Here is a 14,927-nt window from a genome sequence, read left to right as displayed (position 1 = left end):
ATGTGGGAATCCAGTGATGTAACTATTACGCCATCTGCTAGCCCCAGATTTATCTTTAAGTTCACTAACTCTTCAATTTGCTAAGTCCATTAAGTGAATTTTGTTTTTTAAATATTGTATTAAAAATTCTTAAATTGTCATTTTGTTCTTTTCCTCCACTGAGTTTACCTATTTAATTCATTCTCAGCCCATTTGTTTGATGTTATCTGAGACATAGTTATAATAGCTATTTTAATATCTTTGCTAAGTTCAACATCTCAGTAATCCCAGTGTTAGTCTCCCTTGATTACTTTTTCTTGTGGGTAGTTATGATTAGAACACAACTGACAGCGAGTATCCAGCATGACATTGAAAACTATAATTACATAACATCATTATGAAATTTTGTTGTACACTCTGTCATTCCCTTGTTACTACCAACAATAAAGGATTTTCAAAATTCACTTTTTAATGTGGTATTTGCTTTCTTTTCCAGGACATCTTCTCTACATTCAGTTTCATCCAAGTCATTCCGTAATTTCTTACTGGAAGAAAAAAAATCTGTTACCAGCCATACTTCAGGAGATCATGTCAAAAAAACCTGCTCTAAAGGAATCGAAAATTCCCAAGTTCCAAAAGCTGTAAGGTAATATTATAAATTTAAAACAAATATATTGTTTATTGTTCTATCTTAAAATACTCTAATGGTTTTATGTTCTGAAATCTTTAAAAACTTATGAAGCAGATTTTTATCATTCTTTTGCATTTAAATTAAAATTAACATATGTTCCCTCCCCCTTCTTTTTTGAAGCACTTATTGGGATAAAATTGGCTTACAATAAACCGTGTATTTAAATGATATAATTTGAACTTTTGATATATGTATATATCTGTGAAACCATCACAGCATTCAAGATGGTGAACATAATCATCTTTCTCAGAAGTTTCCTTATGCTCCTTCGTAATCTCTTCTTCCTTTCTGTGCTTATCTCACTCCCCAGGCATCTACTAATCTGCTTCTAGCAATATATACTAGCTTGTATATTTTAGAATTTTCGATGGGAGGAATCATATAGCATATGCTGTTTTTCAATTTGTCTTTCATTCAGCATTATTATTTTGAGGTTCATAAATATTCTGTGTATCAACAGTTGATTCCACTTTATTATTTGGTAATATTTCGTTGTGTGGATTTTTTTTTTAGGAGAGATTTTTGCTATAGGGTGCTTGTGCTCGTCAGAGAGACAAGAGACAGAGAGATGGAAAACTAGAAATCACCTACCGGGATGGCTATGCTGCAGTCCCTTCTCCCTCCATTCTCCCCTGGGATTTTGGGCATGCTTGCACGCATATCCAGTATGAGTTTTAAGCCACTGGGGTCCAGAACTTGAACCATGGTCAACTATGTGGGAGTCCAGAGACATAATCATTATGCCATCTGTTGGTCCTTGTTGTATGGATATATACCACAATATATTTATCTGTTCATTTGTTGGAGGACTTCGGGGTGTTTTCAGTTTTTCTCAAACTATTCCCCTTATGGGGGGAAGGCCACCCACAATTCCTTCTCCTCTATTTTCTTCTCAGGTTTGGGCACACATACATGCACTTGGCGTGTGTTTTAAGCCGCAGGGTTTGGAACTTAAACTGCAGTGGACTATGTGGAAGTCCAGTGACATAACCGTTACACTGTCTGCTGGTCCCAACATTATGTCTATTTTTAGTGTATTGAACAGTAATATAATTTGTCTAATTGAAACAGGAGAAGGGAATGGGAACTAAACTAATTTAATCATGCCTTACCACCTTCAAGCAGCTCTTGAGGAACTATAAAAGTCTTGTAACAACAATGTTTGGAAACTACTGGTTTAGATGAAATGTTTTGACAAATTTTTATTGTTGAAATTGTGACTAGCTTCCTTATTACAGATATGTACATTTAGAGGCTGATTTTTTTCAGCCATTTTCTTACAACATAAAATCAGAGATCAGAAAGAATCTGAAAAAAAAATTGTAGGGTCTCTTTCCCAAATTTTCCAAACATTTTTAGCAATAGAATGCTATTCTAAAATAGAAATCGTAAATGGAATTCTAACATATAAAATAAATTAAGCCTTTTTACATATAAATTTGTAAGTTAAAATTATAATGTTTATGTTGGTTCATAAATATAAAAATGGGTATAATGTAAGATTTATAATTATAAAATTAGCAAGCAAGTATTTATTGAATATTTGCTTTGTATCAAACATTATGTTAAGTATTAGAGTTATAGTGGTGAGCAAAATTAATAAAGTCCATGCCCATATAGAACTTACAGTCCAAAAGGGAAGAAAACCCTTAAATAAATAAAGTATATAAATCTTATCTAACATAAATCCTGAGAGCTGACTCTGTGGTCTAGTGGTTAAGGGAACCAGATCTCACAAGGCCATCTGTGTAGTTTGAATCCTGGTCCTAGCAGCTTGAAAAATACATTGGAATTTGTGTGTATACCCCAAATCCCAACAGGCTGGAAAAATGGAGGAGTAGGAGTTGCAACATGACCACACCCCATTGAAGCATGCTATCTCCCTCTCCTTCTATTGGTCTGTTTATCCTTCTCTGGCAAGCATGTACACTTTTTGGCAATTTTTTTAAAAAAAGATTTTGATTGAGTTAAATAAGTACTTTAAATCATCTTCTTTTAATTTCAAAAGGGCATGTATAGTGACAACACCTCTCCGCCCCCACAAAGGGCGTGGTCATACTACAAATCCCTTTTCCTCTATTTCTTAATCCAGTCAATATTTAGGGCATGCCCACGCAAGTACCTGGGGTATATTTTCAAGCCGTTGGGCAGGGACTGGGACTCAAACAAAGGCTGGCAGTATGGGATCCAGCTTCTTATACAGTGTTTAACTGGTGTGCTTTACGACAGGTTCTAAAATGATATTTTTAAAAAATCAACTTCTCTTGGTAGTTCTGTTAAAGCACTTTTACTTAAACTGAGATCATAGCCGGTTTTATTCTAGAATTTATATTAAATGATTAACCTGGCAACAAAAATAGATGAGCTGATAATTTTCAATGTATGGAAGAATTCGAATGCATATTTTTTATTAGTTTCAAAAATTTATATTTCAGGGACCAGCAGTTAGCGTAATGGCTATGTCGCTGGACTCCTACATAGTCAACCGCAGTTCGCGTCTCGGACCCGGTGGCTTAAAACTCACACCGGGCGCATGTATGTGTGTGCCCAAGATCCCGAGAGGAGAATGGAGGAGAAGGGATTGCGGCGTGGCCATCCCCCATGGGGGGTAATTTCTCGCTTTCTGCCTCTCTGTCTGTATCTGTCTGTCTGGCGAGCGCATATGCCCTATAGCAAAAACCTCTCAAAAAGACAAAATTTATTATTTCAAAAAATATATATATGCCAACAAATATTTATTGAACATGTTACATCTTTGCCAGAAGACACATGCAAGTGAGAAAGAGAAAGAGCATGCACAAGAGACAAGACAATCCCCCAGTGGGGCATGATCACACCATGATCCATTTTTCTCCATTTCTTCATCCCATCAAAATTCTGGGCACATGTGCACACACTCCTAGTGTGCACAGGTCCCCCTGGCCAAGATCCAAATCAAGGTTGGCTATGTGATATGACTCCCTATACACAGTGTTTAACTGCTGCAAACCAGGGCTGGCCCCTGAATATTTTATGATAAGCTGAAAACTAGATAACTTAAACTACTTAATATTTTGTAAGTTATTTAATTGAAGAAAAGGTTTTTAATTCATTCCAAAGTGACAGGTAAATTGCGTAGTGTTGTGAAACTCTCACAGTAAATGTTAAGTAATGTTATGTTAAGTAATGTTTATGTCCAACTACATTTGAGTGTCATTTGTATACATATTCACACTCATATCTATTGTATATTTATTTCATAAAAATATACGTAATACAATGAACCAAAAATAAATGTTTTATAATAGTCATTATGTATTATCTCTAATAGGTTTTCTTCAGACAATATTTTTCTCATTTTTTAAAATTAAAAAATATGGGACCAGTAGATGGCATAGTGGCCCAGATGCCAGGCTCCCACATGGCCGACCACAGTTCTAGTCCTGGCCCTGGTGGCTTGAAAATCATGCGAGGTGCATATGCTTGCATACCCAAAATCCCAAGAGGAGAATGGAGAAGGGATTGTAGTGTGGCCATCCCCCTGGGGGGTGATTTTTTACTTTCCCTCTTAATGCCTTTCTGTCTCTCTCCAGGAAGCACACATACCCTATGGGAGAAAAAAAAACCTGAAAAACAATTTTTAAAAATTTGGTATTTGTTGGGACCAGCAGTTGGCATAATGGCTATGTTGCTGACTCCCCATGTAATCGACTGCAGTTCGAGTCCTGGACCTGGTGGCTTAAACTCATGCTGGGCGTGTGTGCATGCATGCCCAAGATCTTGAGAAGAGAATGGAGGAGAAGGGATTGTGGCATGGCCATCCCCCCCGGGGAGTGATTTCTTGCTTTCTGTCTCTTTCTGGCAAGTGTACACGCCCGATAGCAAAAACCTCTCCAAATAAATAAATAAATAAAATAAAAAACTGGTATTTGTTATTCTCTGTAATGACCTCAGTTCTCATTTTTCACATTTATATTATTATTATTATTATTTTCTTTTTTTGGAGAGGTTTTTACAATAGGGCGCATGCGCTCACCAGAAAGACAGAGCGAGACAGAGAGACAGAAAGTGAGAAATTACCCCCTAGGGGGGATGGCTACGCTACAATCCCTTCTCTTCCATTCTCCTCTTGGGGTCTTGGGCACGCACACACACACGCCCAGTGTGAGTTTAAGCCACCAGGTCCAGGTCTCGAACCGCGGTCAACTACATGGGAGTTCAGCCACATAGCCATTACTCTAAGTGCTGGTCCCACATTTACATTATTTTTTTAATCTGAATGTGCTGCAGTCCTTTTGAAATAAGAAAAACCTAAGATTACTATTGTTTCTATAAGTATCAATAGTTTGACAAATGATGTTCTGTAGACAGTTTTTAGATAAAAAACATGTATTTATTTATTTTTCTATCTGAGATACACAAATCTGCCTGTATTTGTATTTATCTTATCTTCCTTTGGTTTTGCAAATAGAAAAGTTACTCTTTCTATCTAGGACCAATGTCTATACTTCTGCTTTTATCTTATTACTTCCCACTTAAGAAGTCTTACATTATTAATTATTCCTTTTCTTTCTTTCTTTCTTTTTTTTAACTTTATTTCTTTGCTTATTTTAGAGGAACAGAGTGTGAGAGAGAGAGAAAGTGAGAAAGCGAGAAAGCAAGCTGCTGGGTCCGGGACTTGAATCACAATCAACCATATGGGAATCTAGCACCCTTAACCACCGTGCCACCTGCCAGCCCCCCACCCCTTCCTTTCTTTCTTATATAAATTAAGCCTTTTCCTTTTAACTAAATTCTTCCCATCTGGTTTTGAATGTGCTCAGGATTTTCCTGTGGCCTGGGAGGATAATCAGTCCCTTATTCAGCCCTCATACTTTGTTTTAGCAATTGCTCTATCATTATAATCCTCTACCCCTTCACAGCCATATTCCTCCACATAATCTGTTGGCTCCCTCTCACTTATTAATTCATTCTGGCTGCCAGCCTATTACTAAACTGAAACAGTTCAGTCTAAGTTCAGCAGTATCCTTCATATTGCCAACACCATGGACTTTTTAATATGACTCATCATACTTGAAGTTCAGTTACAGGTCATCTTTTCATTTCAGTTTATATTCTTTCTACACTATCCACTTTATGTGAGTATGTTCAGTTATCAGATACATACTAAAAACTCAAAATTTGTATCTCTTGCCCACCAGTCATCTGAGCTTCAGATTTAGTTATTCAACTATTGCTTGACCTTTCCATTGTATTCAGATGTTTAGAAAACCTCAAACTTTATGTCCAAAACAAAACTTAATGTTTTCTTCATTGCCCCCTTCATAAAACCAAAATCAAATAAAAATGTAAACAAAACATAAAGCAGTCCATTTTTCCTGATTTTTCTTCCTCAGTAAATAGCATTTGCAAGTCTGTGATATCTCCATCTTCTTCATTAATATGTACTCTATAATCAGAACATGCTGGTTTTCTCTCTTTAAGAACGTTCAAATGTATGTGCTAACTTTTATCTCCACACTGTCATTCTTGTTCAGCCTGCTATAATATTTCACCTGGGTCACCATAGTGGCCCTCCTCACTGTCTTGCCATAGTCTTTCGTCCTTTCCTCTAATATATTGAGCCATTGTGTTCTTTTTAAATATAGAGCTACTGCTTTATAAAAGGTGGAATTTATATATATCTATATATATATATTTATTTATTTAATTTTTATTTATTATTATTATTAATTTGCTATAGTGCACATGTGCTTACCAGAGAGCGAGGGAAAATGAGAAAGCAAGCCTCCAGGTCCAGGACTCGATCCATGGTCTGCCATTTGGGAGTCCAGCACCTTAACCACCATGCCACTTGCTGGCCCAAAGCTCAAATTTTTTTCTTTGTTTTCACTGTAGGGCGCGTGCGCTCGCCAGACAGAGAGGGACATAGAGACAGAAAGCGAAAAATCACCCCCCGGGGGGGATGGTCATGCCGCAATCCCTTCTCCCTTCTCCATTCTAGGGATCTTGGGCACGCACGCACGCACACACGCCCGGTGTGAGTTTTAAGCCACCAGGTCGACTACATGCGAGTCCAGGGACATAGCTATTACACTAACTGCTGGTTCCCAAAGCTCGAATTTTTTATGTGGCCTTGAAGATCTACACAGTCTTGTTCCTGCCAACCTCTTTAACTTTCTTTATCTTGCAACATGAGCTCTGTATTCTAGATAAGTTGGTCTCTTCATTCTTAAAAGTACTTTGCTTCTTTCCAAGTCCTTACCCTTTAACTAACTGATTCTGACTCTTCTTTCAGTCTGTTAGTTACATTCTTTGGAGAAGGCTGACTTTCCTGTTTGTTATTTTATGGTCTCATAGTACCTCTCCTTCATCTTATCTTCTAGTTGCAATTATTATTAGCGTGATTCTTTGTTTGCTATAGTTGGATATTTAATGGTATGTCCCTGAGAGCAAGTAAAACGTCTCTCTTTGCTCATCATTATATCAGGAGTGCTTTAAATGCTTCCCAGCATGTAGTAAGTGCTCATTGAAGTTTTGGTGAATGACCGAATGAACAAAAAAGTTAAAATTGTAGCTGTTTCAAGTAATATTTGTTACTAATGTACTAAATTATATTGCATGCCTTAGATGTATAGATTTCATGATATGAAAATTAAATTCATTTTTGTAATGTTTTTATATTTCAAATATTAGCAATATACATTGCAATTAAAATTTTTCATTTGGATAAATATTTTATGGAACTCTTAAAATATTAAGGATCCGTGGTTTCATAGTTGATCACTAGAGTGTGCTATAACATCAGGGCTCTTAATAGTGAAAACTGTTGTTATACTGCTTTGGAAGTTGGAATTAAAGAAATATGTATGTACCCATGTATCATAAGTTGATGTGACAGTTATTATTTAAGATAACTATAGCTATCCCTGATAGCGTTCTGAAAAAGAAAAGATATAGCTTGAGTTTGTTTTTATTTCATCATATATAAATATGTAATCATAAGTGAGCTTCTTTTAAAAAAGAATTACAAAACATTACAAAGGAAAATATTTACTAATTTATCAAATTATGGAACACCTGATATAATATTTTATTGGCTTCTATTGGGTATATATGAAAAAAAATATATACATATATGCCAGCCTTTAATGTGTTTGAAATCTGTTTAGTAAATCTATACATGCAACATGTAAGTCAAATGACAGAACAAAAATGAAGTTACAATATATTATAACAACATTAAAGAGGTCACAAAGCAATTAAGATCAAGTGTCAAATGAATCGTTCAGAGGAGGAAAAATGACCATAGGCTACAGTTGTTGAGAAATACTTCATTAAGTAAGATATGCTTGAGCTGTTAGTTCATAAATACTTTTGCATTCAGTTTCAGATATTTGATCATAATATTTATGACCATGTCAATCATACTAGGAAATATGGTTCACTTAATTATTGATCTCTTTTGTTGTCACAAGTTGTTGAACATAGGATGGGATTTTTAGAATAATAAAGAGGAGGAGGAACAATATAAACAGAGGAAATAGTAGGAGTTAAAGCAGGAAGGAAGACAGGAATGCTTATGGTTCTTTGGGGAGTTAGGGTGGCAGGGGTGAGGGCTCATCTCAGGAAATTCCACAAATTATACATTTTTGTTTTAATTGTAGGAAGTGTGATATTTTTTTCCCCCAAGGCTAGGGCAAGAATGGCCATGTTGTTGGGAGGGAGGGAGGTGTTTTAAAATATGGAAGAGTGAGTTGTACCGTTTTCATTTATTATTACTTACGTGTTCTCTTTCATTTTATATGTTATGTTTTCCTTGTACTGAAATACTCCCTTATGTAATTTTGGTCAGAATATGTGAACTTGTGTTTCTAATTAGTAAGGAAAACTCCTTGAGAGACAAAAATCATTATATGATCATTACAACTTTAATCTTACAGAAAATTCTTTGTAATTAAGCTAGTAAAATTTAAAATAAAAATAAAAGCTAACTATATGAGTAAAAGTAATTTTTTGTTATTCTCTTAATGTCTGACAGTAGTAATGTTCTTGAGTTTGAACAAAAAACTTTTTTTTTTTTTTTTGGAGAGATTTTCACTGTAGGGCGCGTGCGCTCGCCAGACAGACAGAGAGAGACATAGAGACAGAAAGCGAGAAATCACCCCCCAGGGGGGATGGTCACGCCGCAATCCCTTCTCCTCCATTCTCCTCTCGGGATCTTGGGCACGCACGCACACATGCCTGGCGTGAGTTTTAAGCCACCAGGTCCGGGACACGAACCGCGGTCGACTACGTGGGAGTCCAGCGACATAGCCATTACGCTCACTGCTGGTTCCCACAAAAAACTTTTCAAGAGGATTTTAGCTAACATGTTTTTTTTTCAAAAGGCTAAATTTTATCCGTATTGTTTATTGGGATTGTCCGTTTCTATGTTGCTAATATCTGAAGTTTAATAACATTATATTTATTATTTGAAAGCTTAGAACGTTTTTGGTATTTGTTTAGTCATAGCTCCATTTACTTAACACATTTGTTTCATTATAAGATGAAATTTTGACAGATGCCAAATTGTTTGGATGACTTTATAAACAATGAAATTATCCATTGAATAATTATTAATGGAAAGAGTTCTGAGATTTTAGTCTTAAGAAACAGATTCGAGTTTCAGTCTAACACTATAGCCATTTCTGGATCTTTTCAAACCTTAGTTTTGTATGTATGAGTGAAGTAGTAATACCTATCATGAGGGTTTACTATAAAGTTTATATCAGTTGGAATATATAAAAATGCTTCATAAATTATGAAATGTAACATAAATATATTGTTATGTTTAAGCTCTGATTGCTTCTCTTGGATTGAACAAAGCCTGTGTGAGACACTTCAGTCCTAAAATTTAGTTTTATTATCAGGCGACATACCATTTTCAAAGATGGACCTTGTAGCTGCTGCTTCTCATTTAGCAGTTAAATAATTGGTTCTCTTTTTTTGCATTTCTTTGAAAGTGTCAAAACATTTTAATTTATCTCCAGAATACCAGAGTGATTTCAGAGCACAGTTAAATAATTATCTGTGTAATGTTTCAATGCCAGAAAACCTCTTATCTCTAGGCTTGGACCGTTTGTTTTGTTTTTAAGAGAGATTTCTGCCTAGGGCATGCACACTCACTTGAGAGAAAGAGACAGACATCCTGGGATCTTGGACACACTTGTGTATGCACCCAGTGTGATTTTGAAGCCACTGGGTCCAGGACTTGAACCAGGGTCAACCCTGCGGGAGTACAGTGACATAACCACTGCACCATCTGCTGGTCCCAGGCTTGGACTGTTTTAAAGACTTAATCCAGCAGGTTTCAAGTCACTGAACTTCATTAAATTTCAGGACCCTATAACTAGACCTAGTCTTCATTTTTTTATTTCAGTACCCATATCTGAAAGAATAAGTTATTAGCAATTAAAAAAAATAAGGATTTAAAAACAAAACTTTACTTTTATTTTATCCTACTCTAAAAAATACTTTGGATTTTCTGTTTTAATTATGTATGCTTTAAGAACTTTTCTATAAACAACTACATTCTAGATATTCTGCTAGACATTGAGATTCAGGGATGAGTGAAATACAGTCCTGCATCCTGAGAGACAAGTAGTGAGGATAAGTGTGGAAACAATTACACAATGGTGAAGGTTTATCATAGTGATTGGAGTCCTGTGGTAGGAGAAAAAAGGTGATAGTCGAACCATTCCTTAAAGAATGAGAAGGCATTTGGAATGGAATGTATTCCAGACTAAGGGGAATACTAGAAACAAAGGCTGCAATATGATAAAGGAAAACACTATATCCTTGAGTGGAAAAGGCCTGAATTTGAGTTCCCTCTGCCTCCTGTCCAATTTGTGAATCAAACAAGTAATATATAAGATCATATTTTCTATTTCAGTCCTATGTATAATCTCTAGTTCAAAGTGTATTAGTCACCAACACAATCAGACTATTAATTATTTCTGATTCCTGTATTTGAAACTTAGAGTTAATTTGACATTCTTATTCACAAAATATTAATACGACATATTCTTCGTAGTTTTCTGTGTTGCCTTATATATGGTTTGGTTGCTATAAATGACTGTATGGGGGCTAGCAGGTAGCATGGTGGTTAAGGTGCTTAACTCCCACAGGACTGCCCGTGGTTCAAGTCCCAAACCTGGTGGCTTCCTTTCTCATTTTCTCTCTCTCTGGTCAAATTAAAAAGTAATAATAATAAATGGGACCAGCAGATGGTGTAATGGCTACGTGGCTGGACTCTCATGTAGCCAACCGCAGTTCAAGTCCTGGACCCAGTGACTTAAACTCACACCAGGCATGTGTGCATGCATGCCCAAGATCCCTAGAGGAGAATGGAGGAGAAGGGATTGCGGCGTGGCCATTCCCTCGGGGGGATGATTTCTCACTTTCTCTCTCTCTCTCTTTGTCTTTCTAGATGCATGCGCCCTATAGCAAAATCCTCTCAAAAAAAGTAATAATAATAAATAATATAATTATTTTTAAAAATAGAATAAATTACTATATGAATTATTAGAAAAAATGATTTGGTTTAAGAGTTTCATCTATTGTATTCCATATAAACTTTTATAAATATTCTTAGGCTATTTTATTTATAATTTTAAAGTAATCCTGATTGTACACATGGATTTACCTACTGAATAGGAGTTTATAGTTCCTCCTCTGTATCTATTTATAAGCAGTTTCACTAAGATTATTAAAAGCATTAATCTCAAAATTGGGTATTTCTTTTGTAGATGGTCTATGCATGGTACTCCAGGACCAGAAAGCAACCATATTTCAGATTTACCAGTTCTAGACAATACCAAGTAAGTTTAATTGGTGATTTTTTTAACCTCCAAAATTAAGTTACTTAGCATTGAAAGAGAATATGAAGAAATTGGGAATAGTATGTTGTTGGGCACATCATATTTTCTGAATACTCTCTGTTCATAGTTGAGTTACCTTTCATGTAGTTACATTGCTTCTGTTCCATCCCCACTTTCTGGCATTTTTCAAAATAATCTCTATTAACACTAACCCTAATGAAATAGTCTCCTTTTTCTATTTCTCACCTCATTATTCTACAGTCTCTGCAAAAGCTTGTAGGTCATTTTATATACTGTAAGTTACTGAAAGAAAATACCGCATTACTAATGAGTGTTTCTAAGGGAATTTTGTTTGCAAAAATTGGGGGAGATGAATAAAGGTCATCGTCACTCTTTCAGCCCTTGGCTATCGTCTTCATTGACTGCTCCTTCTGTGGTAGCCCCAGTCACTTTCGCATCTATTGTAGAAGAAGAGCTACAACAGGAAGCAGCTCTTATCAGAAGTCGAGAAAAACCCTTGGCTCTGATTCAGGTAAATTACCTACTCATTAGGGTTTAATTTAATGAATAACTATATTATATTTCATCCTTAAGTCCTAAGAAAATTGTCTGCATTGGACAGATGTATACATATCTATCAAGTTATATTTTAAAAGAGTAAATGCCAAGTAATACTAACTGAGGCATCCAGCATTTAAGTATTAATTGAAAATATTCAGGATAATTAATTTAAAAATAATAAATTTTGACAAAGCTTATATGTTTTGCTTTAATGATGCTTTGGACTATTTTAGTGTTTAAAGTGACCAGTAGAGAATTAGGTAAAACAGCACCACAATTAGTTTCTGTATCAGCGAGAGCTCTTAGGTTATAAGCAACACTCTCCAATTCTGGCTAACTTAAGGAAGAGAGAATTTATTTGAGGCATATTAAAATTTCACAGATTTAGGTAAAAAAAATCAGAGAACTGGGAACCAGCAGTTAGCGTAATCGCTATGTCGCTGGACTCCCACGTAGTCGACTGTGGTTCGCGTCCCGGACCTGGTGGCTTAAAACTCACGCTGGGCGCATGTGCGTACGTGCCCCAAGATAACGAGAGGAGAATGGAGGAGAAGGGATTGCGGCGTGACCATCCTCCCTGGGGGGTGATTTCTCGCTTTCTGTCTGTCTGGCGAGTGCACGTGCCCTATAGCGAAAATCTCTCCAAAAAAGAAGAAGAAAAAAAAATCAGAGAACTAAGTGGAAATTGATGGAGTACATAGTTGCACTGGAGAGCTCAGAAAGCAAAATTTAGAGGACTTGTACAATAACAGGAAATATCTCACAGACTAAAGCTTTTGGAATGAATGGATTACAACATTTTTTTAACTTTTGCTCAAGATTTATATTCAAGGGAGGGTGAATGTCTGATTATACTAGCTCAGGTCTCAAATTTTCTCCTTACCAAGGGGATTGCAAAATACCTGATTTAATTCCACTGTATTCTATCTATGGAAAAATGGTTAGTTTCTCAAAAGGAAATTGGAAAACTAATGTATCCTACTTAGTTTATAATTAAAAGAGTAATGCAGGCTTTATTTTTTTTTTCTTGTCCTTTCAGATTGAGGAGCGTGCGATACAAGATTTACTGGTTTTCTATGAGGCATGTGGCAACCCTGATGAGTTTGTCCTTGTTGAAAGAACACCGCAGGGACCACTGGCAGTACCTATGTGGAATAAGCATGGATGCTAGTTCACTGTGGAGTTGAGATGCATTTTCCGTAATTGTTATTGTTAATTGTGTAAAGAAACACTGTGGAAAAGTGTTCTTACAGACTTGGTAACAGTTCATTCTAGATAGAGTAAGAAAGGATTTCTTTTCTTGACTACTATTTAAGCATATGATGTTTTTATGATTACAAAGAAATTCCTCAGAATTGTGATTTTAGTAACTTGTAATGTATGAGTATGTGAGAGGAAAACTTTACTAGGTTAAGGTTAAATAGGATCATTTGTTCTTAATAATCCTACAGAGGAAAATAATAAGTGAACTGTAAAACTTAAGAGTGATGCAATAACTTTTTCATTTAAGAATTTGGGGTAAATAATTTAGAAGATTCTGCCAGATATCTTTTGTCACTCTGCTTTTTTAAGTGTGGCATTGATAAGCTTAAAATAAGAATATCAGTAATTACTTGTAACCCATTAATAGTCAGACTTTTTCATTTGCTAGGGTAGCTACATCTCCATTCTTGCTGCTTTTGTTTATTAGGCTATGAATGTTCTAGGCCTTTTTCAATCTTGACCTGCACAAATGCTGTATTTCAGTTTAGACTGGACATCCATGTTGCATTAAGCCATGGAGTACAATGGAAAGGGAAAAAGAATATTATTCTGCATAGTTAAGTCCAAAATAATAATTTTTTTCTAAGATTTGGAGTCACTGTGGTTTTTTTGTTTGGGTGAGGAGGATTTATAAAGGCCTGATTGTGAGAGAATAATTTTCTTGAAGTGTTACAATTTTCTAAAATAAGTGCTTTATTATACATACAATAATTGAATAATTTGCAAGAGGGTTGGTTTGTAGTTGCTTTTACAATATTGTTTAATCAGAAATTTTCTGATCCTGGGTTACATATGTAGACAAAAATTGATGGCTGTCTTTACAGTGTTTTATTTGTGGTTATTAAAATCTTTTAAAGACAAATGTTAAACCTGTGCTCCAATACCAAAACAAATTGGGATGATTGCTTTTCTGATTTCTGGAAGTCAAACTAAAGGGAACATGTAGGCAATTCATTGCTATAATTTAGTGATGGAAAAATGACTGAAACTAACTCAATATATCAAGGTTAGCTCTACCCCAAAGCAACAGACATGCAAACAAATGTGCAATAAAAAATAATCTTGATCGATTTCACTATTAATGTGTGTTTGATGTCTTGTATTTTATTGGCATGGGAAAAATCCCTATTTATTCCTCCCGATATGCTGTACTAAGCCAGTATATATTTAAGTTGATGCTATATTAATTTCCAGATTATTTAAACAGGGTAGTCTTCCATATATGAACCTGTGAAAAATTTGTATTATGTGTGTTTGAGTAAACTGAGAAGAAATGAATTTTGGTTTTTTGGTATTGTAGTAAAGAGACCTTGTAAGGTGGTTGATTTCCCTTGAAGCTTTGATTCTTCTGTGCATATCGGCATCTCTAATATTTTTAAAAATGTTCGAAGTGATGATTTTTTTTTTTTTTTCTGTATTCCATGCTTCCTGGGAAGCACCCTGAGTGGTCGTTATTGTTGTAGAGAACAGCAAGGGTTTTCTTAGTCTGTGAGGTTTTAGGCCTTTATAAAACGGCAACCCAAGCAGTTGCACTTATGGTCTGTTATTTATAGTGAGGTATTATATAAAATTTCATTTGAAACAAAGGAGTT

At 35.5% G+C, this 14,927-nt stretch overlaps 1 protein-coding gene across 1 annotated transcript in view; it reads left to right on the top strand.

The window, feature by feature from the left end:
* The window catches only part of IBTK (inhibitor of Bruton tyrosine kinase), a 103,393-nt gene extending 88,976 nt beyond the window's left edge, over positions 1-14,417 (top strand). The window contains 4 exon segments of the mRNA XM_006143349.3: positions 476-625; positions 11,440-11,511; positions 11,911-12,043; positions 13,112-14,417. Of these exon segments, the coding sequence (XP_006143411.1) occupies positions 476-625; positions 11,440-11,511; positions 11,911-12,043; positions 13,112-13,243 (487 nt within the window). The 3' untranslated portion in view covers positions 13,244-14,417.
* Positions 14,418-14,927: the final 510 nt, after the last annotated feature.

This window comes from Tupaia chinensis, unplaced genomic scaffold, assembly GCF_000334495.1.
Source record: "Tupaia chinensis unplaced genomic scaffold, TupChi_1.0 Scaffold000097_1, whole genome shotgun sequence".
NCBI classification, from domain to species: domain Eukaryota; kingdom Metazoa; phylum Chordata; class Mammalia; order Scandentia; family Tupaiidae; genus Tupaia; species Tupaia belangeri.
The sequence above is the reverse complement of the archived record's forward strand: the minus strand, read 5'-3'. Positions and strand labels throughout refer to the sequence as shown.